General features: G+C 43.2%; 1 protein-coding gene across 3 annotated transcripts in view; it reads right to left on the reverse strand.

Annotated features, from left to right (window-relative positions):
- Positions 1 to 296: 296 nt before the first annotated feature.
- KLHL5 (kelch like family member 5) overlaps positions 297 to 19509 on the reverse strand; it is a 109829-nt gene continuing 90616 nt past the window's right edge. For all 3 annotated transcript variants that reach the window (XM_024209955.3, XM_029910668.1, XM_024209957.3), the window contains 3 exons: positions 9039 to 9251; positions 5082 to 5253; positions 297 to 3066 (listed from right to left, as the gene is read on the reverse strand). In XM_024209955.3, coding sequence (XP_024065723.1) covers positions 3010 to 3066; positions 5082 to 5253; positions 9039 to 9251 — 442 coding nt within the window. In that variant the 3' untranslated portion in view covers positions 297 to 3009. The remainder of the gene's footprint in view (positions 3067 to 5081; positions 5254 to 9038; positions 9252 to 19509) is intronic.

Here is a 19509-nt window from a genome sequence, read left to right on the forward strand (position 1 = left end):
ATATTCTTGATTTATAATACAATACCTCCTCCCTTTCCCCCCTGCCTGTCCTTTCTGAAGAAGCTATACCCCTCTACCAATTTTCCAGTCATGAGTTTTATCCCACCAAGTCTCTTTGATGCCTGCTGAGTCACAATTTAGTTTATGGATTAATACTTCCAGTTCTTCCTGTTTATTCCCCATACTCCTTGCATTTGTGAATACACATCTAAGATGTTGAGCAGATTCCTCCATTGTTATCTTATCTTTTGCCCCTATGACCCTGTTGTACTTTTCCATCCCCCACCCCCTTTAGCTTTCGGTTAAGGTCATTTTTTTACACCTACCTGTGGACTTTTTGTCACCTGATCCCTTTGAACCTAGTTTAAACCTCTGCTCACTAGGTTGGTGAATTGGTGCACAACGATGCTCTCCCCTTCTTGGTTAGGTGGACATCATCTCTTCCCAGCAGTCCTCCTTCCTGGAACAGCATTTTATGGTTGAGGAAACGAAAGCCCTCCTGTCAACACCATCTGTGGAGCCATGCATTCATCTCCAGGAAGCACACGCCAATGCCTGGGCCCTTATCCTCACTTCACGAGTTCCATAGATATAGTGTTATGTAAGAATATAGGAACTGACCTAATGATCTGTCCAGCCCAGTATCCCTGATCCTTGATGACAGCTGGTACCCGATGCTTCAGAGAAAGGTGCAAGAAACTTCAGAGCAGTCAATTATGGAGTAATTTGCCCATACAGAATAAGGGAAGAGTATATGTGGTTAGTGGTTTCCTTAATTTAATTTTAGTCTGTTAATTGATATAGGCTAATGCACGCACAAATGTCAACTGGCTGTAGTTAGCATCTTTCTCTACTATCTCATCAGAGACACCAAAGATTGAATGGACATGGAATATCCTGTCATCCCTAGAGGTGGTTCCTCCAACAAAAAATTTAAGCACATAGACATTGACAAGGTAGTGAAGATACTTGCCTGGTTGCTGTCTATGCTATATCTGTATTGTGAAAAAGAGGAATGGAATGACAAACTAGGGATTACAACACCTCTGATGAAAGACAAACTTACCTGGCTAACAGGATAGTCCCATTTAAAAAGGTGGAGTGCAAGAGATGGAGGTATGAAGAGTATGCTCCTCTTGGAATGCCTAAGAGTTTTGTTTATGGTGATGAGAAATTACAATGAAGAACAACTAAAAATATTTGATAGAGATAGAGGAGATGTTTTTGTAAAAACAGAAGTCCAACATTATGAGTTTTAAAAAAATAATGTAAAGCAGCTGAAATAAATCTGTTTTAAATGTGCTAATCGAAGCATAAAATGTTTGTATTACAGATTGCACAAAAATAAGGCACTAAACCACGAAATGGAAATTGTACTTTACAAGATTTTAACAGTATTCAATTTATACTAAACAATGATTACCAGTGTACACTGAAAGATAAATTAATGAATCAAACATTACAGATTTCATCACAAAGTTTTTTACTTCTCAGTAATTTCTTTTAAAACAATAAATAGTTAATTGAGCATTAACATTCACATTTGTATTTAAACATTACAAATGTACAAAGATTTTGGGCATCAGACACTTTGAACTTACTTTCACAAACACTCAATGAGCCCACATCTTCAAATTTTTCATTAGAAAGAAACAATCATGTACTACACTGTTTGAAAACATAAGAAACAAGGCACAGAAAAGCAAATGCCAAAAAAAAAAAAAAAACCCTCACAAAACTTTCAGAGAATATTTGGAATGTCCACACAATTCTGTGTAATGAACTATAACAATCAAATCAAAAAGGCAAATTATAAAGTATCTCAAAGGAAGTTCACTATAATATTACATAATGTAACTAACTGGGTCTGATCCTGTGAGGTACTATTACTCTTATGCAAGGTGTTGAACATCCTCAACTGAGGGCAGTTAGCATCTTGTAGGCTCGAAACCTTTATTTGTTGAAGTAACATTAAAGGAAAAACAGCACAAGTGTTTCATTTCACCTTATAAAACTGTACTCTTCAAATTAGTGCAAATCCCCAATTTAAATGCAATTTAAAACAATTATCATAGATCTTTTTTAACCTTCATGTAATGGAATGCTTAGGAGTTTCCAAAGCACTCATATTAACTTCTGCTGGGTCACTTTTAATCACATTTCAGCTCTCTCTCACTTAATTTATTTTAAAAGGAAAAACTCACAAAGAGTAGTTACAATCAAGTATAAATAATATGAGATGGAATTAAGTAAAGAAATATACTGCATGTTACATAAAACCTTTAAAAATCCAGAGTATACTGGATGCTGCATAACTCCTGCAGAAAGTATTAAGTAGCAGATTTCTCTTAGCATAATAAAAAGACAATATTTAAAATAAGGCTTTGGTTAAATAAAAAGGTTGCTAAACCTCAGTTATGGTGAAAAAAGTGCAATATAGTCACCAAATATATACCTTCATCTCCAAGGCAAGAAATATGCCTGCCATTTACAACTGATTTGCACTGGTTTGTCTCTCTGCACTAAAAAATAATATCCTACATAGCTGCAGCAAAACACCTTCAGTATAGGCAAATTAAATATCTAGGGCCTGATCCTGCAACATCTTATGCCCATTGAAATCAGTGGGACTACTTCTGTGAATAAAGTCACTCTCATGCATGTTTGCAAGATCAGGATCCTTAATCTGTAACATTCAATTATTTTAGAATAGACTCACTCAGTTTCTTAGCACTTTCTAATAAGAAAGTATTTGTTGGCAATCAACTTACCGCAGTACAATAGCTTACAAATACAGTTCTTGTATGTATATGGTAACATAAGGTAATTTTTTTTAAAAGTGCTTATTATTGGTCCATTCAAAATTGTTTAGCTGTATGCTATCTTCAGACCAAACACTTAGCTCTGAAGAAAACACACAGTACCTCTGTTTACTGGTAACGTATTCATTCACTTGAGAAAAAAGTAGTGAGTCTATGGAAGAGACTAGTATCTTCATATACAAAATAATTAGAGTTTTACAGTCACAACACATGCTCCAGCTCTTCCTAGGCACAATGGTGCAACCTATAACAAAAAACAAAAAATGACTGATGTGCTATGGTTATAAAATAAATATAATCAACTTTATTAAAGAAAAACAGATTTTCAAAACGGATAATGTACCACAGTAGTTAAGGTTGTAATGTCATATTTGTAGGTGCTTTGTAACCTGACTTTAAAAATTAACAAAATGGGCTGAAGTTTGGCATAAAAATGCTCAGAGAAACAGCAATATTTTCTTCTGCAGGACCAGATTCTGCTCTCTCTAAAGTCAATGGCACACCCCATAAACAGTACTCTTCACAGTAAAATAATATTTATTTGAATATTTTAAAAATCAAGTATTTTTATTATATTTTAAAATAGGATTATCATCTAACACTGTACTTCTAAGTATAACAGTACTTGGTACTGGGCCTTCATTTCATTGCTATGCAACAATCCTAGTCCTGTAGATGACATTGAACAGTCTGCAGCATTGCTCATAGATTTGGTAGAACCAAGAAAAGTTGTTGCACACTGCAAATAGCTTGTATTGTGCAGGTCTTTTAATGCAGCTTTAACACAGCTCCTGATCACCTGAAAAATGCTTTCAAGCACTTTTGGAGGTATGTGCATGAAGGAGAAAGTAGGGCAGCCTTGAAGTCTATTCACCAGATGCTCATATACCATGATGATGATCATGGTACAAGTACAGTATCTAGATAAAACAAATGCCAAGACGAGCTTATCAGACAAATCAAATCAGCCTTGATAAGAGGGACCTGATAATAGGCAGCAAGAGAACTAAATGGGGCCCTATAAAAATTTTTTTTAAATCTTATTTTGTTTTAAAAAGAAAACTAGAGGACAAGTTCTTGTACTTATTTTCATCTATTTTTTTAAAATATCTTTGTTTCATCATACTGCACTATCCATGCTGAATAATCAGATAATCTTCTTGACACTGGCCAAGATTTTCAAACATAGGAAAATGGGTCCTGATGGGTGCTCAGCACTTCTGAAAATCAGATAATGGATTTAGGCACCTAACTTTAAACTTTTATTTTTGAAAATTGTGGTCTTTGTCTCTGTCCTTCTGCTATACCCCTACTGTCTTGTAATCTCCTCATTGCAGGTAAGCTCCTTGAGGCACATACTTAATCTTTTTTCTTTCTTTACTGGGAGGCACCAAGCACACTTTTGGCATCACTAAAATAAATAATACCATATACCATATATACTCGTTTATAAGCCGAATTTTTTTAGTAAAAAAGGGAAGCACCAGAGAAGGGGGTCGGCTTATGAACAGGTATAGAGAGGGAGAGCTGGGACACAGTCCCTCCCCCCCAACAGAGGGAGCAAGGAGAGGCAGCACAGCCAACAGAGACAGAAGGGAAGAGGCAGGGCCAGAGTCTCTCCGCTTCTACCCACGCTGCTCTCCCCCCAGCCTCCAAAGCAGCTGCAGCTCCGGGGCTGGCAGGCTGTAGCTGTGCCGCTTGGCCTCGCCCCCCAGGGCAGGCTGTGGCCACGCCGCCCAGCCCAGCCCGCTGGAACATGCTATGGCCGTGCCACCTGGTCTGGCCCGCCGGAACAGGCTGCGGCCGCGCTGCCCAGCCTGCCGGAGCAGCTCCAGCCAGGCCAGAGACATTCTCCCTTGGCCCTCCCCAGATAAGGTGGGAAGGGATGCGATGGGGAGAGTGTAGGGGTCCCGGGCTAGGGGTGGGGTCATGTGGGGGGTGGTCACAGGAGTTACTCCCCTGATTCCCAGCTTCTCCCCCCAAAAAATTTCCCCACCAGTTGCTGTCCTGGCCCGTCAGGGTAAGCAGCTGGAGCGCCAGGACACTTTGTTTACTTAGGTTTACCTCCGTGCCTCTGGACACTCGAGGTAAACAAACCATCTCAAGCCAGCGGCTTATTCTGATGGCCCGGGAGCCAAAGTTTGCCGACCCCTGAATTCAATTTTTACTTATCCATCTTTGGGGGGGGTGGGGGTTCAGCTTATAAACTAACTGGCTTATGATCGAGTATATACACGGTAATTTAATTAGAAACTGTACCTGTGTCCACTCATTCGTTTGGGGATCATAAGACTCCACTGTGTTAAGATAGGTTTGCCCATCATATCCTCCAACAGCATACAACTTGTCACCAAGGAGACACACTCCCACTGCATCTCTGCTAATGCTCATGGAGGCCACTGCAGTCCACACATCTGTTTTTGGATCATACCTGAAAGATAATTTTTGTAAAAGTCTAATATTGTTGCCTAAAATTCCATTAAAAATACTGAAATTGACTCTCAAGGTACTAGACTATCTAGTGGAATCAGCAAAGGAGTATTCTCTCTTCGGGTGTGAAATTAAAAGGATTTCTTACTTGTTTAAACCTTTCCCTTAAAAGCAGCATTTGGTTAATCATTTCACTGAGGCTGTACAGTCACATACAGAAACAGACCTTTTATGACCAAACATGCTCAGCTCCAGAATCAAGTTCTGCTGCCATACTCTGTTAGAGTTTAGTGCTCTCTTCATCTTACAGACAGACAACTATTAAATCCCAAATTACATACAGAGTAATACAGTGTTGCTGAGGAGATTCATTGGACAAGTAAGTTGATCATTGCTTTTTGCAATAACTATAATTTATAGAAAAAACATCAACCCGGTGTACATGGCAAAATTCTTCTGCAGCAATTTACAGAACTTTTCTCGCCATAAACTGGTGTCATTAGGATCAAACACAATAGTAGACAGGTGGTATACTGAAAACACCTCAGTTAAATTTGAACCTAGAGCACATCAACAGTCTTTAAAAGATAGGTCAGGAATTAAATTGGAGAGTCCAAACTCGTCTTTTAAAAACTTGTTTTTGACTCAATCTGTAAATGTCTCCTTTTCAGATTAGCCAGCATATTTATAAGCAGGGCCAGCTCCAGTTTTTTTGCAGCCCCGAGCGGCGAAGAAAAAAAAAAGATAAAGCCGCGATCAGCGGCACTTCGGCGGCAGCTCTATTGCGCTGCTTCATTCTTTGGTGGCAATTCAGCGGCTGGTCCTTCCCTCCGAGAGGGACTGAGGGACCCAGGGCTGGCGCTTCCATTTAGGCGACCTAGGCGGTTGCCTAGGGCGCCAGGATTGGGGGGGAGGCGGCATTTTGCTGCCCTTGGCGGCAATTCGGCGGCGGGGGATCCTTCTGCGCTCCGGGTCTTCGGCGGCAATTCTGCGGCGGGTCCTTCACTCGCTCCGGGACCCGCCGCCGAAGTGCCCCGAAGACCGGGAGCGCGGAAGGACCCCCCCCGCCGCAGAATTGCCGCTGACGACCGGGAGCGCGGAAGGACCCCCGCCTATGGCGCCAAAAACCCTGGCGCCGCTCCTGGAGGGACCGCCGCTGAATTGCCACTGAAGACCCGGACGTGCCGCCCCTTTCCATTGATCGCCCCAAGCACCTGCTTCCTGTGCTGGTGCCTGGAACCAGCCCTGGTTACAAGACACAATGCCAAGAAAACAAACAAATTTCTTGAGGGAATCACATTAATAAAATGCTTTTAAGGCACAGGACTATCAAAAGAAAATATATCCATCGCTAAGAAGGTATCCAAAACCACTAAAGTGAGTTTGGGGGATGAAATTGGTGTTGATTTCTTTGCATGAGATGCAAAGATGTAATGAGTTTTGAGTGTCTTTCTGGCACCTTTTTCTTTAGTGCAGCAGGTCTCTCTTGGAAACACACATTTTATCCATGTAGAGTCATAGTGTGGAAGCATTGCCTGAAACTTATGCAGCAGGCAAAGTGCATTATGTACTGAAAGATAGTGAATTATGAACTATACAAAGTGTTTGTCAATTTGATTTATATAATTGATTTATATACTGTGACAAAGTTCCTCCTCTATCTTGGTGGGTCCTGCGCTTATTGGCGGATTTTCTTGCCTCAGAGATTCACCATGTGGGTTGGGGAACAGCCCAGAGACCTTCCCCTCTGGAAGAACCCACCGTCCCGGTCAATTGGGAGGTTTGGGGGGGAACCTGGGCCCGCCCTCTACTCTGGGTTCCAGCCCAGGGCCCTGTGGACTGCAGCTGTCTATAGTGCCTCCTGTAACAGCTGCATAATAGTCACAACTCCCTGGGCTACTTCCCCATGGCCTCCTCCAAACACCTTCCTTATTCTCACCACAGGACCTTCCTCCTGGTGTCTGATAACCCTTGTGCTCCTCAGTCCTCCAGCAGCGCACCCTCACCCTCTCAGCTCCTTGTGCCTCTTGCTCCCAGCTCCTCACACTCACACCACAAACTGAAGTGAGTTCCTTTTAAAACCCAGGTGCCCTGATTAGCCTGCCTTAATTGATTCTAGCAGCTTGTTCTTAATTGGCTCCAGGTGTCCTAATTAGTCTGCCTGCCTTAACTGGTTCTAGCAGGTTCCTGATTACTCCAGTGCAGCCCCTGCTCTGGTCACTCAGGGAACAGAAAACTACTCATCCAGTGACCAGTATATTTGCCCTCTACCAGACTCCTGTATCCCACTGGTCTGGGTCTTTCACAATACCAATGTGATGCTCTTGAAAACCTATCACAGTGTACAGTAACAAACAAGCATTCACAAACTTCACAGTGAATTTTATGAAGCTAATTTTTAGATTACTATATTTGCATTCAATTTATTTTATGCTGGTTTTGCAGACATTTCAACACCTCCATCCCACTGATTTAGAAGGAGAGAGCAAATTAGAAATAAGCAAAACACATGTATTGTAGCAATTTTATTCCAACTTCCAAATTAAAATGTGGCCTAACAAAGATCATTTAGTAATACATTTTAACCTATTTCATAATTTTTTCTAGATGCTATTTATGAATATCATGTCATTCATAATCCTGTTTCAGAACTGAAATGTCAACCTCATCAGGTGACATTTGGGCAAAAACTGATGCACTTCTTTCCCATGACCTTTCTTCAAGTGTTAGCACTTCCCATCTCCTTCTAAAATCTAATTTGTGCTGGGATGGGGCTGCATATCTGCAAGCCTTTCTGCAAGGCCTTGGTCCTGCAACTTCCACATTTCATTTTCAGGTGCACAGCATTAGTGCACTAAAAGCTTGAAAGCAGCATTTCTGGGGCTTAGCTGGAAGGGTTTCTGAACTGGAACCTCAAACAAAAGAAATCTGTGAATAAAGGAGTGGGCTTAAGAGTCACAGAAAAGGCTGTGGGAAGTCACAGGAAAGAAGAGACTGGTGACCTCTTGGGAGCAAGAGAGTTTGAAGGGATCAAGTCCAGGGGAAGAATTGTGAAAATCTGCCCCCCTAGTAAACAGGGAGTGTGCTGTATCAGAAAAAGTTCAGCTGGCTTAGTATGCCCATAACAGGATATTTCAGAGATCTGGATACCTGACACCAGTGAAGAGAAAATATGTGATTGCGCAGTATAAAGTTTTTACTATAATTGTCACTTGTTTGATGAGACCTGTATAATTCACATCTAGTTCTGCCTTTTGTGAGTAATGCAGTCATCCCAAACTTATTCCAATAACCATTTTCTATCAATCCATTTCAATTTTGGGATGATTGCATTACTCACGAATGGTGGACATACCTGATTTTTCCATAATATCAAGGGGAACCAGGAAAGTGGTGACATTAAAGGATTGGACAGAAATTGAATGGTAACTCATTTAAAAGTTACCTTATGAATGGAGAAAGTTCTATCTCTTGTGAAAGGCCAGTTTGGGTGAAACACTAGTGTTTGTAAGCATCTTGATTAAAAGTTTTTCTTAAAATGAATTCTGAATCCTTCAGTGAGGTTGTTAGAAAACAAAATAATTTTTCTGGATAAAGTGCAATAAGATGGTATTTTTACTCTGTTGGATATGAACCATATTATAAATAATGTTTTGATTAAATGGTATATGTCTACATATTTACTAGTATTAAAATTATATGACCATTTTAACAGGTTCTCATTACAGCTCTTTGTGAAAATCATTCCACACTTTTTCACCAGCTCTATCCTCATCTAGGTATTACCTTTCCACACAGTCTGACAGTCTGGATGTCAAGTTTGATGCTGGAGCATCATGCCCACCAATAGCATACAGGAACCCATTCCAAGTAGTTACTCCCACACCTCCTCTTCTCTTTGACATTTGAGCACAGAGAGTCCATTTATTAGTATGAGGATCAAAACATTCCACAGATTTGAGACAAGAACTTCCATCCCGACCACCAACTGCATAAAGTCTGTAAAGAAAAGAAACCAACTGAACTCATAAAATAAATAAACCTCTACCCCGATATAACGCGACCCGATATAACACAAATTTGGATACAACGCGGTAAAGCAGCGCTCCTGGGGGGGGCGGGGCTGCGCACTCCGGCGGATCAAAGCAAATTCAATATGACACGGTTTCACCTATAACGCGGTAAGATTTTTTGGCTCCCGAGGACAGTGTTATATCGGGGTAGAGGTGTATTACAGTAATAGTATTTCCTCATTTATAGATACATTTTTACACATGGTTATTCAGGAAAATAAAATTAGCTAGAATGAATTTGAAGGGGTGGAGAAAAATATAACAGAGAAATAGATAACGATCTGGGGATTGGGAAGATAGCTTTTTTTTCAAATGGTATCGTTGAAATAATGATTATTAGATATTTTTAATAATATTCAATTTATCTGACCCACTTTTCACTGTCTAGCCTTCATGATTGTTTTTTGTCTTTTGTCCTGCATGTTGTTATGATCCTAAGATTTTTTATAACATTTATTTTTTCAATCTTTATAGAAAAAGCCAATTTTAACTGGTCCTAAGCTAAAAAAAAGTTTACCCCTGTTCCAAATAGCAGAATAATGATATCAGTAAGAATTGCATAACAATGTTTTTTTCAAACTTTTCAAATGCAAAGGATGTAAGCTTCATGTGACAGTTGATCGTGGCTGAGGAATCTCTCAAATTTGTTAAGAAAAAAGTTCGAAGGTCTTGAAATTTCAGTGGAAGGCTCTACAACTAGGACTCAGGCCTGGTCTACACTACGAGGTTAGGTCGACTTTAGCCGCGTTAAATCGACTTAAGTCTGGACACGTTTACACTACGAAGCCCTTTCTTTCGACTTAAAGGGCCCTTTAAACCGGTTTCTTAACACCACCTCGACGAGGGGATTAGCGATAAAATTGGCCTTAGGGGGTCGGAATTGGGTTAGTGTGGACGGAATTCGACATTATTGGCCTCCGGAAGCTATCCCACAGTGCTTCATTGTGACCGCTCTGGACAGCACTCTCAACTCAGATGCACTGGCCAGGTAGACAGGAAAAGCCCCGCGAACGTTTGAATTTCATTTCCTGTTTGCTCAGGGTGGAGAGCACAGGTGACCATGCAGAGCTCATCAGCACAGGTAACCGTGATGGAGTCCCAGTCCCAGTCCCAGGATCGCAGAAGAGCTCCAGCCTGGACCGAACGGGAGGTACGGGATCTGATCGCCATCTGGGGAGATGAATCAGTGCTCGCCGAACTCCGAAGCAGTAAAAGAAATGGCAAAACATTAGAAAAGATCTCCAAGGCCATGAAGGACAGAGGCCATAACAGGGACGCACAGCAGTGCCGCGTGAAAATTAAGGAGCTAAGGCAAGCCTACCACAAAGCCAGAGACGCAAACGGAAGGTCCGGGGCTGAGCCGCAAACATGCCGCTACTACGCGGAGCTGCATGCCATTCTAGGGGGTGCAGCCACCACTAGCCCAAGCGTGTGCTATGAGTCCCTCGCTGGAAACAGGGAAGCGGGTTCGGCGGACGAGGAAGATGAGGATGGAGAGAACATAGATAGCTCACAGCAGCAAGGAAGCGGAGAAACCAGTTACCCCAACAGCCAGGATATGTTTGTCACCCTGGACCTGGAACAAGTAACCCCCGAACTCACCCAAGACCCTGAGGGCACACAGGGGACCTCTGGTGAGTGTACCTTTGTAAATATTACACATGGTTTAAAAACAAGCGTGTTTAATGATTAATGATTAATTTGCCCTGGCAATCGCGGCCAGTACAGCTACTGGAAAAGTCTGTTAACGTGTATGGGGATGGAGCGGAAATCCTCCAGGGACATCTCCAGAAAGCTCTCCTTCATGTACTCCCAAAGCCTTTGCAAAAGGTTTCTGGGGAGGGCTGCCTTATCCCGTCCACCATAGTAGGACACTTTACCACGCCAGGCCAGTAGCACGTAGTCTGGAATCATTGCATAACAAAGCATGGCAGCGTATGGTCCCGGTGTTTGCTGGCATGCAGACAACATCCATTCCTTATCGCTCTTTGTTATCCTCAGGAGAGTGATATCATTCACGGTCACCTGGTTGAAATGGCGCAATTTTATTAAGGGGACATTCAGAGGTGCCCCTTCCTGCTCTGCTGAACAGAAATATTCCCCGCTGTTAACCACGCGGTGGGGGGGAGGGGTGAAGTGACCATCCCAGAGAATTGGGCGTGTGGGGGAGGGGAGTTAGTTGGGTTTGTGCTGCATGTTAAACCTGAAACCGCAGCCCCTCCTTTTACATTGCAAACCCATTTTAAATGGCCAACCCAATGGGTGCTTGGTATGGTTAATGAGAGCAGTACTGTTTTAAAGCATCCCCACTTGTTAACAAGGTTAAAAAAGCCAAAAGACTGTGTCTTACCATGGCTGTCTGCAAGCTGAAATCTGTGGCCTGGCACTGCGTGAGTGATCTCTCACACCAAACCGGCAGGCCCTCAATATAAGAGGAAAAATGCGACCTTGTAACGAAAGCACATGTGCTGTGTGATGTGAACAGCAAAATCTAACGTGAAAGAGTGTACCCATTGTTCTCTAAAATGTATCTTTTTTAAACAACTCTCCTTTCTCCTCCACCAGCTGCAAATGTTGCATCTTCACAGAGGCTAGTGAATATTCGAAGAAGGAAGCGAAGGACACGTGACGAAATGTTCACTGAACTACAGACTGCCTCCCACGCTGACAGAGCACAGCAGAATGCGTGGAGGCAGTCAATGACTGATTTTAAAAAAGCCCAATATGAGCGAGAGGAGAGGTGGCGTGCTGAATCGCGGGCTGAAGAGGAGAAGTTGCGTGCTCAAGAGGAGAAGTTGCGTGCTGAAACGCGGGCTGAAGATGAGAGGTGGCGTCAACTTGTACTCAGAAAGCAAGAGTCGATGCTCCGGCTGCTGGAGCATCAAAGTGATATGCTCCTGCGTATGGTTGAGCTGCAGGAAAGGCAGCAGGAGCAGAGACCGCTGCTACAGCCCCTCTGTAACCAACAGCCCTCCTCCCCAAGTCCCATTGCCTCCTCACCCAGACGCCCAAGAACACGGTGGGGGGGCCTCCGGCCACCCAATCACTCCAGCCTAGATGATTTCCAGTGCAATAAGTTTTAAAGTTTTAAAGTGCACTGTGTCCTTTTCCTTCCCTCCTCCCCCACCCATCCAGGCCTACCTTTGCAATTATCCCCCTAGTTGTGTGCTGAATTAATAAAGAATGTGAAGTAACAATGACTTTATTGCCTCTGCAAGTGGTGCTCGAAGGGGGGAGGGTAGTAGGGGAGGGTGGGGTTGTTGGTTTACAGGGAAGTATAGAGTTAACTGGGTGGGGGGGTGTAGGGGCGGAGGGTTCATCAAGGAGAAACAAACAGAAGTTTCACTCCGTAGCCTGGCCAGTCACAAAACTGGTTTTCAACGCTTCTCTGATGCGCACCGCGCCCTGCTGTGCTCCTCTAACCGCCCTGGTGTCTGGCTGCGCGTAATCAGCGGCCAGGCGATTTGCCTCAACCTCCCACCCCGCCATAAATGTCTCCCCCTTACTTTCACAGATATTGTGGAGCGCACAGCAAGCAGCAATAACAATGGGGATATTCTTTTCGCTAAGGTCTGAGCGAGTCAGTAAGCTGCGCCAGCGCGCTTTTAAACGCCCAAATGCACATTCCACCACCATTCGGCACTTGCTCAGCCTGTAGTTGAACAGGTCCTGACTCCTGTCCAGGCTGCCTGTGTACGGCTTCATGAGCCATGGCATTAAGGGGTAGGCTGGGTCCCCAAGGATAACGATAGGCATTTCAACATCCCCAATGGTTATTTTCTGGTCCGGGAAGAAAGTCCCTTCCTCCAGCTTTCGAAACAGAAGAGAGTGCCTGAAGACGCGAGCATCATGTACCCTTCCCGGCCAGCCCACGTTGATGTCGGTGAAACGTCCCTTGTGATCCACCAGGGCTTGCAGCAGCATTGAAAAGTACCCCTTGCGGTTTATGTACTCGGTGGCTTGGTGCGCCGGTGCCAAGATAGGGATATGGGTTCCGTCTATCGCCCCACCACAGTTTGGGAATCCCATTGCAGCAAAGCCATCCACTATGTCCTGCACGTTTCCCAGAGTCACTACCCTTGATATCACCAGGTCTCTCATTGCCCTGGCAACTTGGATCACAGCAGCCCCCACAGTAGATTTGCCCACTCCAAATTGATTCCCAACTGACCGGTAGCTGTCTGGCGTTGCAAGCTTCCACAGGGCTATCGCCACTCGCTTCTCCACTGTGAGGGCTGCTCTCATCCTGGTATTCTGGCGCTTCAGGGCAGGGGAAAGCAAGTCACAAAGTTCCATGAAAGTGCCCTTACGCATGCGAAAGTTTCGCAGCCACTGGGCATCGTCCCAGACCTGCAACACGATGCGGTCCCACCAGTCTGTGCTTGTTTCCCGGGCCCAGAATTGGCGGTCCACGGCATGAACCTGCCCCAGTAACACCATGATTTCCACATTGCTGGGGCCTGTGCCTTGTGAGAGGTCCATGTCAATTTCCTCATCACTATCGTCGCCGCGCTGCAATCGCCTCCTCCTCAGCTGGTCCTGGTTTTGCTTTGGCATGTCCAGGAGGCTCTGCATATACTCCAGGACAATGCGCGTGGTGTTCATAGTGCTCATAATTGCCGCAGTGATCTGAGCGGGATCCATGATCCCAGTGATAGCTATGGTGTCTGGTCTGAAAAAAGGCGCGAAACTAGTATCTAAAGACCAGGGGAAGAAGGGAGGGAGGGAGGGAGGGGCGAGTGACGACATGGCGTACAGGTACAGGGAATTAAAATCAAGAAAGGTGGCTGTGCATCAGGGAGAAATACAAACAACTGTCACACAGAATGTCCCCCCCAGAGATTGAACTCCTAAGCCTGGGTTTAGCGGGCCGTTGATTTGACGGAGGGAGGGGGGAAGGAAATGAATACAGAACAAATCTATTTTTTACATCTTAAGACGACAGTGCAGCATGACTGATAGCCCTCGGCATTGTCTGGGTGCTTGGTAGCAATGTAACCCTACGTGTGCCAGCCACATGTCTGCCAGCACCCAGATCGCCCTCGGCCTTTTCTGGGTGCTTAGCAGACAATACTTGGCAGAAAATAGTATACTACGACTGGTAGCCATCATCGTCCAACGAGGATGGTTAAAGGCAAGGGGTTGCTGCTGTGTAGCAATATATGCTGTACAGTAGCCAGAAGGATCGGTAAAGGTGCTCAGGCTACAATAATCTATGAGCATTTCAGGCAACATGTAAATTTGTCCGACAAGGACGGTTACCAGTTGTAATAAACCATCTACTGCCAAAAGGCAAGGGGCTGGTGCAATGCAGCCCTACGGCTGCCAGCCCCACAGCTACCAGCATCCCGATCGCCGATGAAGGCTACCAGTCATGCTGCACTGTCTACCGCCAAAAGGCAGTAAGCTGCTGCTGTTGTTTAGCAATGCAGTCCCACGTTTGCCGGCACCCGGAAGACATATGGTGACGGTGAGCTGAGCTGAGCGGGCTCAATGCTTGGCGTGGTATGTTGTCTGCACAGGTAACCCAGGTAAAAAGGCGCGAATCTATTGTCTGCCGTTGCTGTGACGGCGGGAGAGGGGCTTGACGCAATGTACCCAGAACCCCCCGCGGCACTGCTTTGCATCATTCGGGCATTGCGATCTCAACCCATAATTCCAATGGGCGCCGGAGACTCCGGGAACTGTGGGATAGGTACCATAGTGCAATGCGCCGGAAGTCGACGCTAGCCTCGGTACTGTGGACGCGGTCCGCCGACTTCATGCACTTAGAGCATTTTATGTGGGGACACACACAATCGGCTGCATACAACCGGTTTCTATAAAACCGGCTTCTATAAATCCGACCTAATTTTGTAGTGTAGACATAGCCTCAGATGGAAGATAAGGTTTTGTTTTAATCTTTTTCTTTCAGTCATTATAAACACATAATAACGATAATCAAGCATTTAAAATACTTGTCAACACATGTGATGTCCTTAATGAAGCACTTATGATCCATCCTATGGACATAAGTGCTCTTGAAATTTTTTACTCTAAACAAAGTTGGGTGAATAGCTAATTTTTTGATTTGCTGGCAGTTCTGGGGGCATGGGCAGGGAATCAAAAAATTTTTAGTTTGACCTGAACTGAATCCAAAAATTGCAATACATTTTGGTGAATCAAAAAAAATAATAGTTTCATGTTGAAGTCCCAAAAAATATTTTTTGGGCCAAAACTATTGAATGAATTCATGTCACATTCACAAATAGTCCACTGAATAGGTCCACTGAAACTGTGTTTTTCAATGAATAAACTATTAGTCCAAACATTTCACCCAGTTCTATACCTAAGTGACTTAGGAGCCCAAGTCCCCTTTTCAATAGTAACTTAAGTCTTGGTTTCAAAAGTATTTAAAGAGTCTAAGTCACTTATGTACTTTTGAAAAATTTTACCCATATGCAATAAAAGTCATGGATTTAAATTTTTTAAAATATATCTTCTTCCTGAAATCAGCAGTAGTTCAATCATATATACTGCAACACTAAAGGGACCAGTTAGATAATTTAGCAACTATTTAATACATTTTAGTTTTCCTCAGTACTGGTAGCATGCTATCACAATAGGCTACTGCTCCAAAACAAAAGCTCCCAAATACAATTTAAAAGTTACATTATTCACCATGGAGGTAGCCAGTTTCCTTTCTTTAGTGCAGCTCCCTCAGCATAGCAGGGTAGCATCCACTCTGGGCTGAGATAAAATTGTCTAGCCCTTCCCTTAGCAGTGGCATGCTCTCTGAAGTTGTCTGCATTTCAGTCTGATTATAGGAGAAAGAAAGAAAAAGAAAATGAAGAAGTTGCTACCCTAGTTTAAGAGGGAAGGAAGGACAGAGCATAAAGCTGATGGAGCTGCACTTGAAAATGGAAAGAAAATGTAACTCCTCCACAGTGAGTAACCCCAACTTCCATGTCCTCTCTGTTTTATTTTAAACACAACTGGGTATATTATTCAGTAACAGTACAGATTGCAGATGGTGAACCCGCATAACATAATTTCGGTGAAGAGCCAGAATCAGTACTCCTCCAAAAAAATTAAACTCAATAAGGGCATCTCATAATAAAATCCGAACATCCAGCATGATCTCCAGGAAACTAAATACCAAAAAGTATCTGTTTAAATACTGTACACGTTTGCCTAAATCCGAAGCTGGCTGTTCCTTGTAGAATGGGCATACTGAAGAAAGAAAGTGCTTTGTATTGAGGTTTGATATGCCTCTTTAAAACATGGTACAGTGAAATTCAAAATGACAGGGCCATATCAAAGCCTTGCTTTACCCGTTTAAAAAAACAAAAAACAAAAAAACATTCTGCCTCCAAATTTTAGCTCTTGATAATGTCCTCACATCCACTAGATGGTGTAGTTTGCCCTTTTCTAATACACAAAGGTTTTTGGCTCATTCTAGTAACAGCTTTTCAAACTGATGAACAATTAAGGCACTGCTTTAAGAATGGAAAGAGAAGTCCAGTGTTAGATGCACTACATGACCGGTGAACCCGAAGAAAAACTCAGAAATTAATAATGATAGTCAGATATGGGCAACTTTCATGGTATCCATGAGCAATCCGCAAACAGCAGACAGAATTATTGGGTATGCTACATACCCAATCAGGGGCAGCTCCAGGCACCAGCGCAGCAAGCGCGTGCTTGGGGCGGCATGCCTGCGGGAGGTCTGCCAGTTCCGCGGATTCGGCAGCAATTCGGCGGCGGGGACACCCAAGGCGCGGCACCGCCGGACCTCCCGCAGGCATACCGCCGAATCGGCGTGACCAGCGGATCGCCCGCAGGCGCGCCGCTGAAAGCCGCCTGACTGCCGTGCTTGGGGCGGCAAAAAACATAGAGCCGCCCCTGTATCCAATGTTCTTATTTTGAAGAATAGAACTCCAGGAAGTATTCTAATGAAGAAGTCAACACATTAATAAAAGCTAGTAAGTTTAATCTGTGATATTGCTCTTGAAGTACAATTAAAAAGGCATCCTGAAGTGCTATTATTCAAAATGGTTTCATCTGGTCCAGAGAATGATACAGTCTGAATAATCAAATCAGCAGGTACTATAAATGGTAACTATTATATTGTCAGCATTTGCAAAAAATTACCATGCACATCTTTTCCTATACTAAACATGAAAATAACTGATATCTCAGATACCATTGTGAAGTAACATTTGACAAATACCAGTTTTTTAGTAGGAACCAGTATACTTTCATGTTTCAAATTAACATCACTTTTCAAAACATAGTAGACCAAATAGTCCTCACTAGTCTCATTGTTTTAATTCCCTCTTAAGAATGAATACACTACAAAATGGTAACCTACTATGCAAATCATGTCCCAGTGAAAAGTGGAGATGATTGTTCAAAGAACTTGATGAGCAAGTAACTGGAGAACATAATGAAAATGTTTTGAGAAATAGTATAAAATAAACATTCCAAACACTGGAATTTTAACCTCTATCTTTATTTTAAAAATTACTAAACATCTTCTAGGATAACAAACTTTAGACAGTCAGTAACATGGATTAATGAAGAATAAATCTTGACAGACAAACTTGAGGTATATGTAATATTTTGGAGGTTTTAGTAAATCATTTGACATAATATCCAATGAATTTTTACTCTCAGAATGAAATGAAACTGCCACAAATATGAACAGTCACAGGGACTAAAAACTTGCCTAAAGGATCATAGGTACAGTAAGTGGTGAAATACTGAGGCCTGGTCTACTCTGAGGGGGGGATCAATCTAAGTTACGTAGCTGAAGTCGAGGTACTTAGACCTGCTCACCGCGGAGTCTTCACTGCGGTGAGTCGACTGCTGCCACTCCCCCATCGACTCTGCCTGCACCTCTCACGGCGGTGGAGTACAGGAGTTGATGGGAGAGCGCTCGGGGGTTGATTTATCACGTCTAGACACGATAAATCGATCCCCGCTGGATTGATCGCTACCCGCCAATCTGGCGGGTAGTGTAGACATACCCTTTGATAGGGATAGGTACCTAGGCCCTGATTCAGCAATTTACTTAAGCATGTGTTTAACTTTAAACACATGAGTACCTCTATTGACATCAATGGAACTATTGACATGCTTATGTTAGGCATGTGCTTAAATATCTTGTTAAATCAGATGTAAACTTATCTGCAATGTGATACTGCAAAGAAAAAGGGTCAATAGAATTTTGGGCTGCTAATGCAGAAGAATCACATTAGGATTTGGAGCAAGGAGGTACTCTGTTTAGGCATCTGAAATATCACATTCAGGTATGGGCACCTCATTACTAGAAAGACAGACAAATTGGAGAGAGTTCAGATAACAAAAATAATAATAATAATAATGCTGAGGGGATTGATTTGTAAGGAAAAATTTAAAGAGTAAATGTGCAACTTGGTTAAGGGCCTCTCTATACTGGGGATTACGTATATTGATGCAGCATCAGTATAGTTATCTGGGTGCAAATATCCCCAGTACAGACACAGCTCAAGAGATGATTAAGAGTGTTATAACAATCTACAACTATTTGAAGGATGTGAACACCAAAGAGGGAAGCGCTATTTTTTAAGTGCAGCACACAGATTGTAACTAGGAGTAATTGGATAAAATTAAGACAGAAAAAAATATTAAGTTGTATATCAAGAAAAGCTTCCAGATAGTGATAATTATCAAACTGTGGAAAAGTCCTCCACATGAAGTGGCGGAAGAAATGGTTACTTACTATAACTGTGGTTCTTCAAGATGTGATGCAGACGCGTATTCCATTTAGGTATGTGCGCATCCAGCCCACTGGAACTGGAGAAATTTGCCTAGTAGTACCCGTAGAGGGGTGGCATTTGCACTTCATGGCCATAGTCCCTCCCCTGGCTACATGAGACAACGCTACCCTGACCCTCCCCCGAATGCCCAAAAACAATACTCCGCTACAGAGGGGACAGAGGGTGGGTGGTGAAATGCATGTCTGCACCACAGCTCAAAGAACTACAGTTACAGCACAGTTATAGTAAGTAACAGTTTCTTCTTCTTCAAGTAGATGCAGCCAAGTATTCTACTTAGGTGACTCACAAGCAGTAGCCCTCCCCCAGTCCAGGAAGCAGGGTTTGGAGTCTACCTAAACAAGGATTGAATGACTTCTCTACCAAAGTTTGCTTCTTCCAGGG

Source organism: Terrapene carolina, unplaced genomic scaffold, assembly GCF_002925995.2.
Source record: "Terrapene carolina triunguis isolate 2854851 unplaced genomic scaffold, T_m_triunguis-2.0 Scaffold66, whole genome shotgun sequence".
In the NCBI taxonomy this organism is placed as follows: domain Eukaryota; kingdom Metazoa; phylum Chordata; order Testudines; family Emydidae; genus Terrapene; species Terrapene triunguis.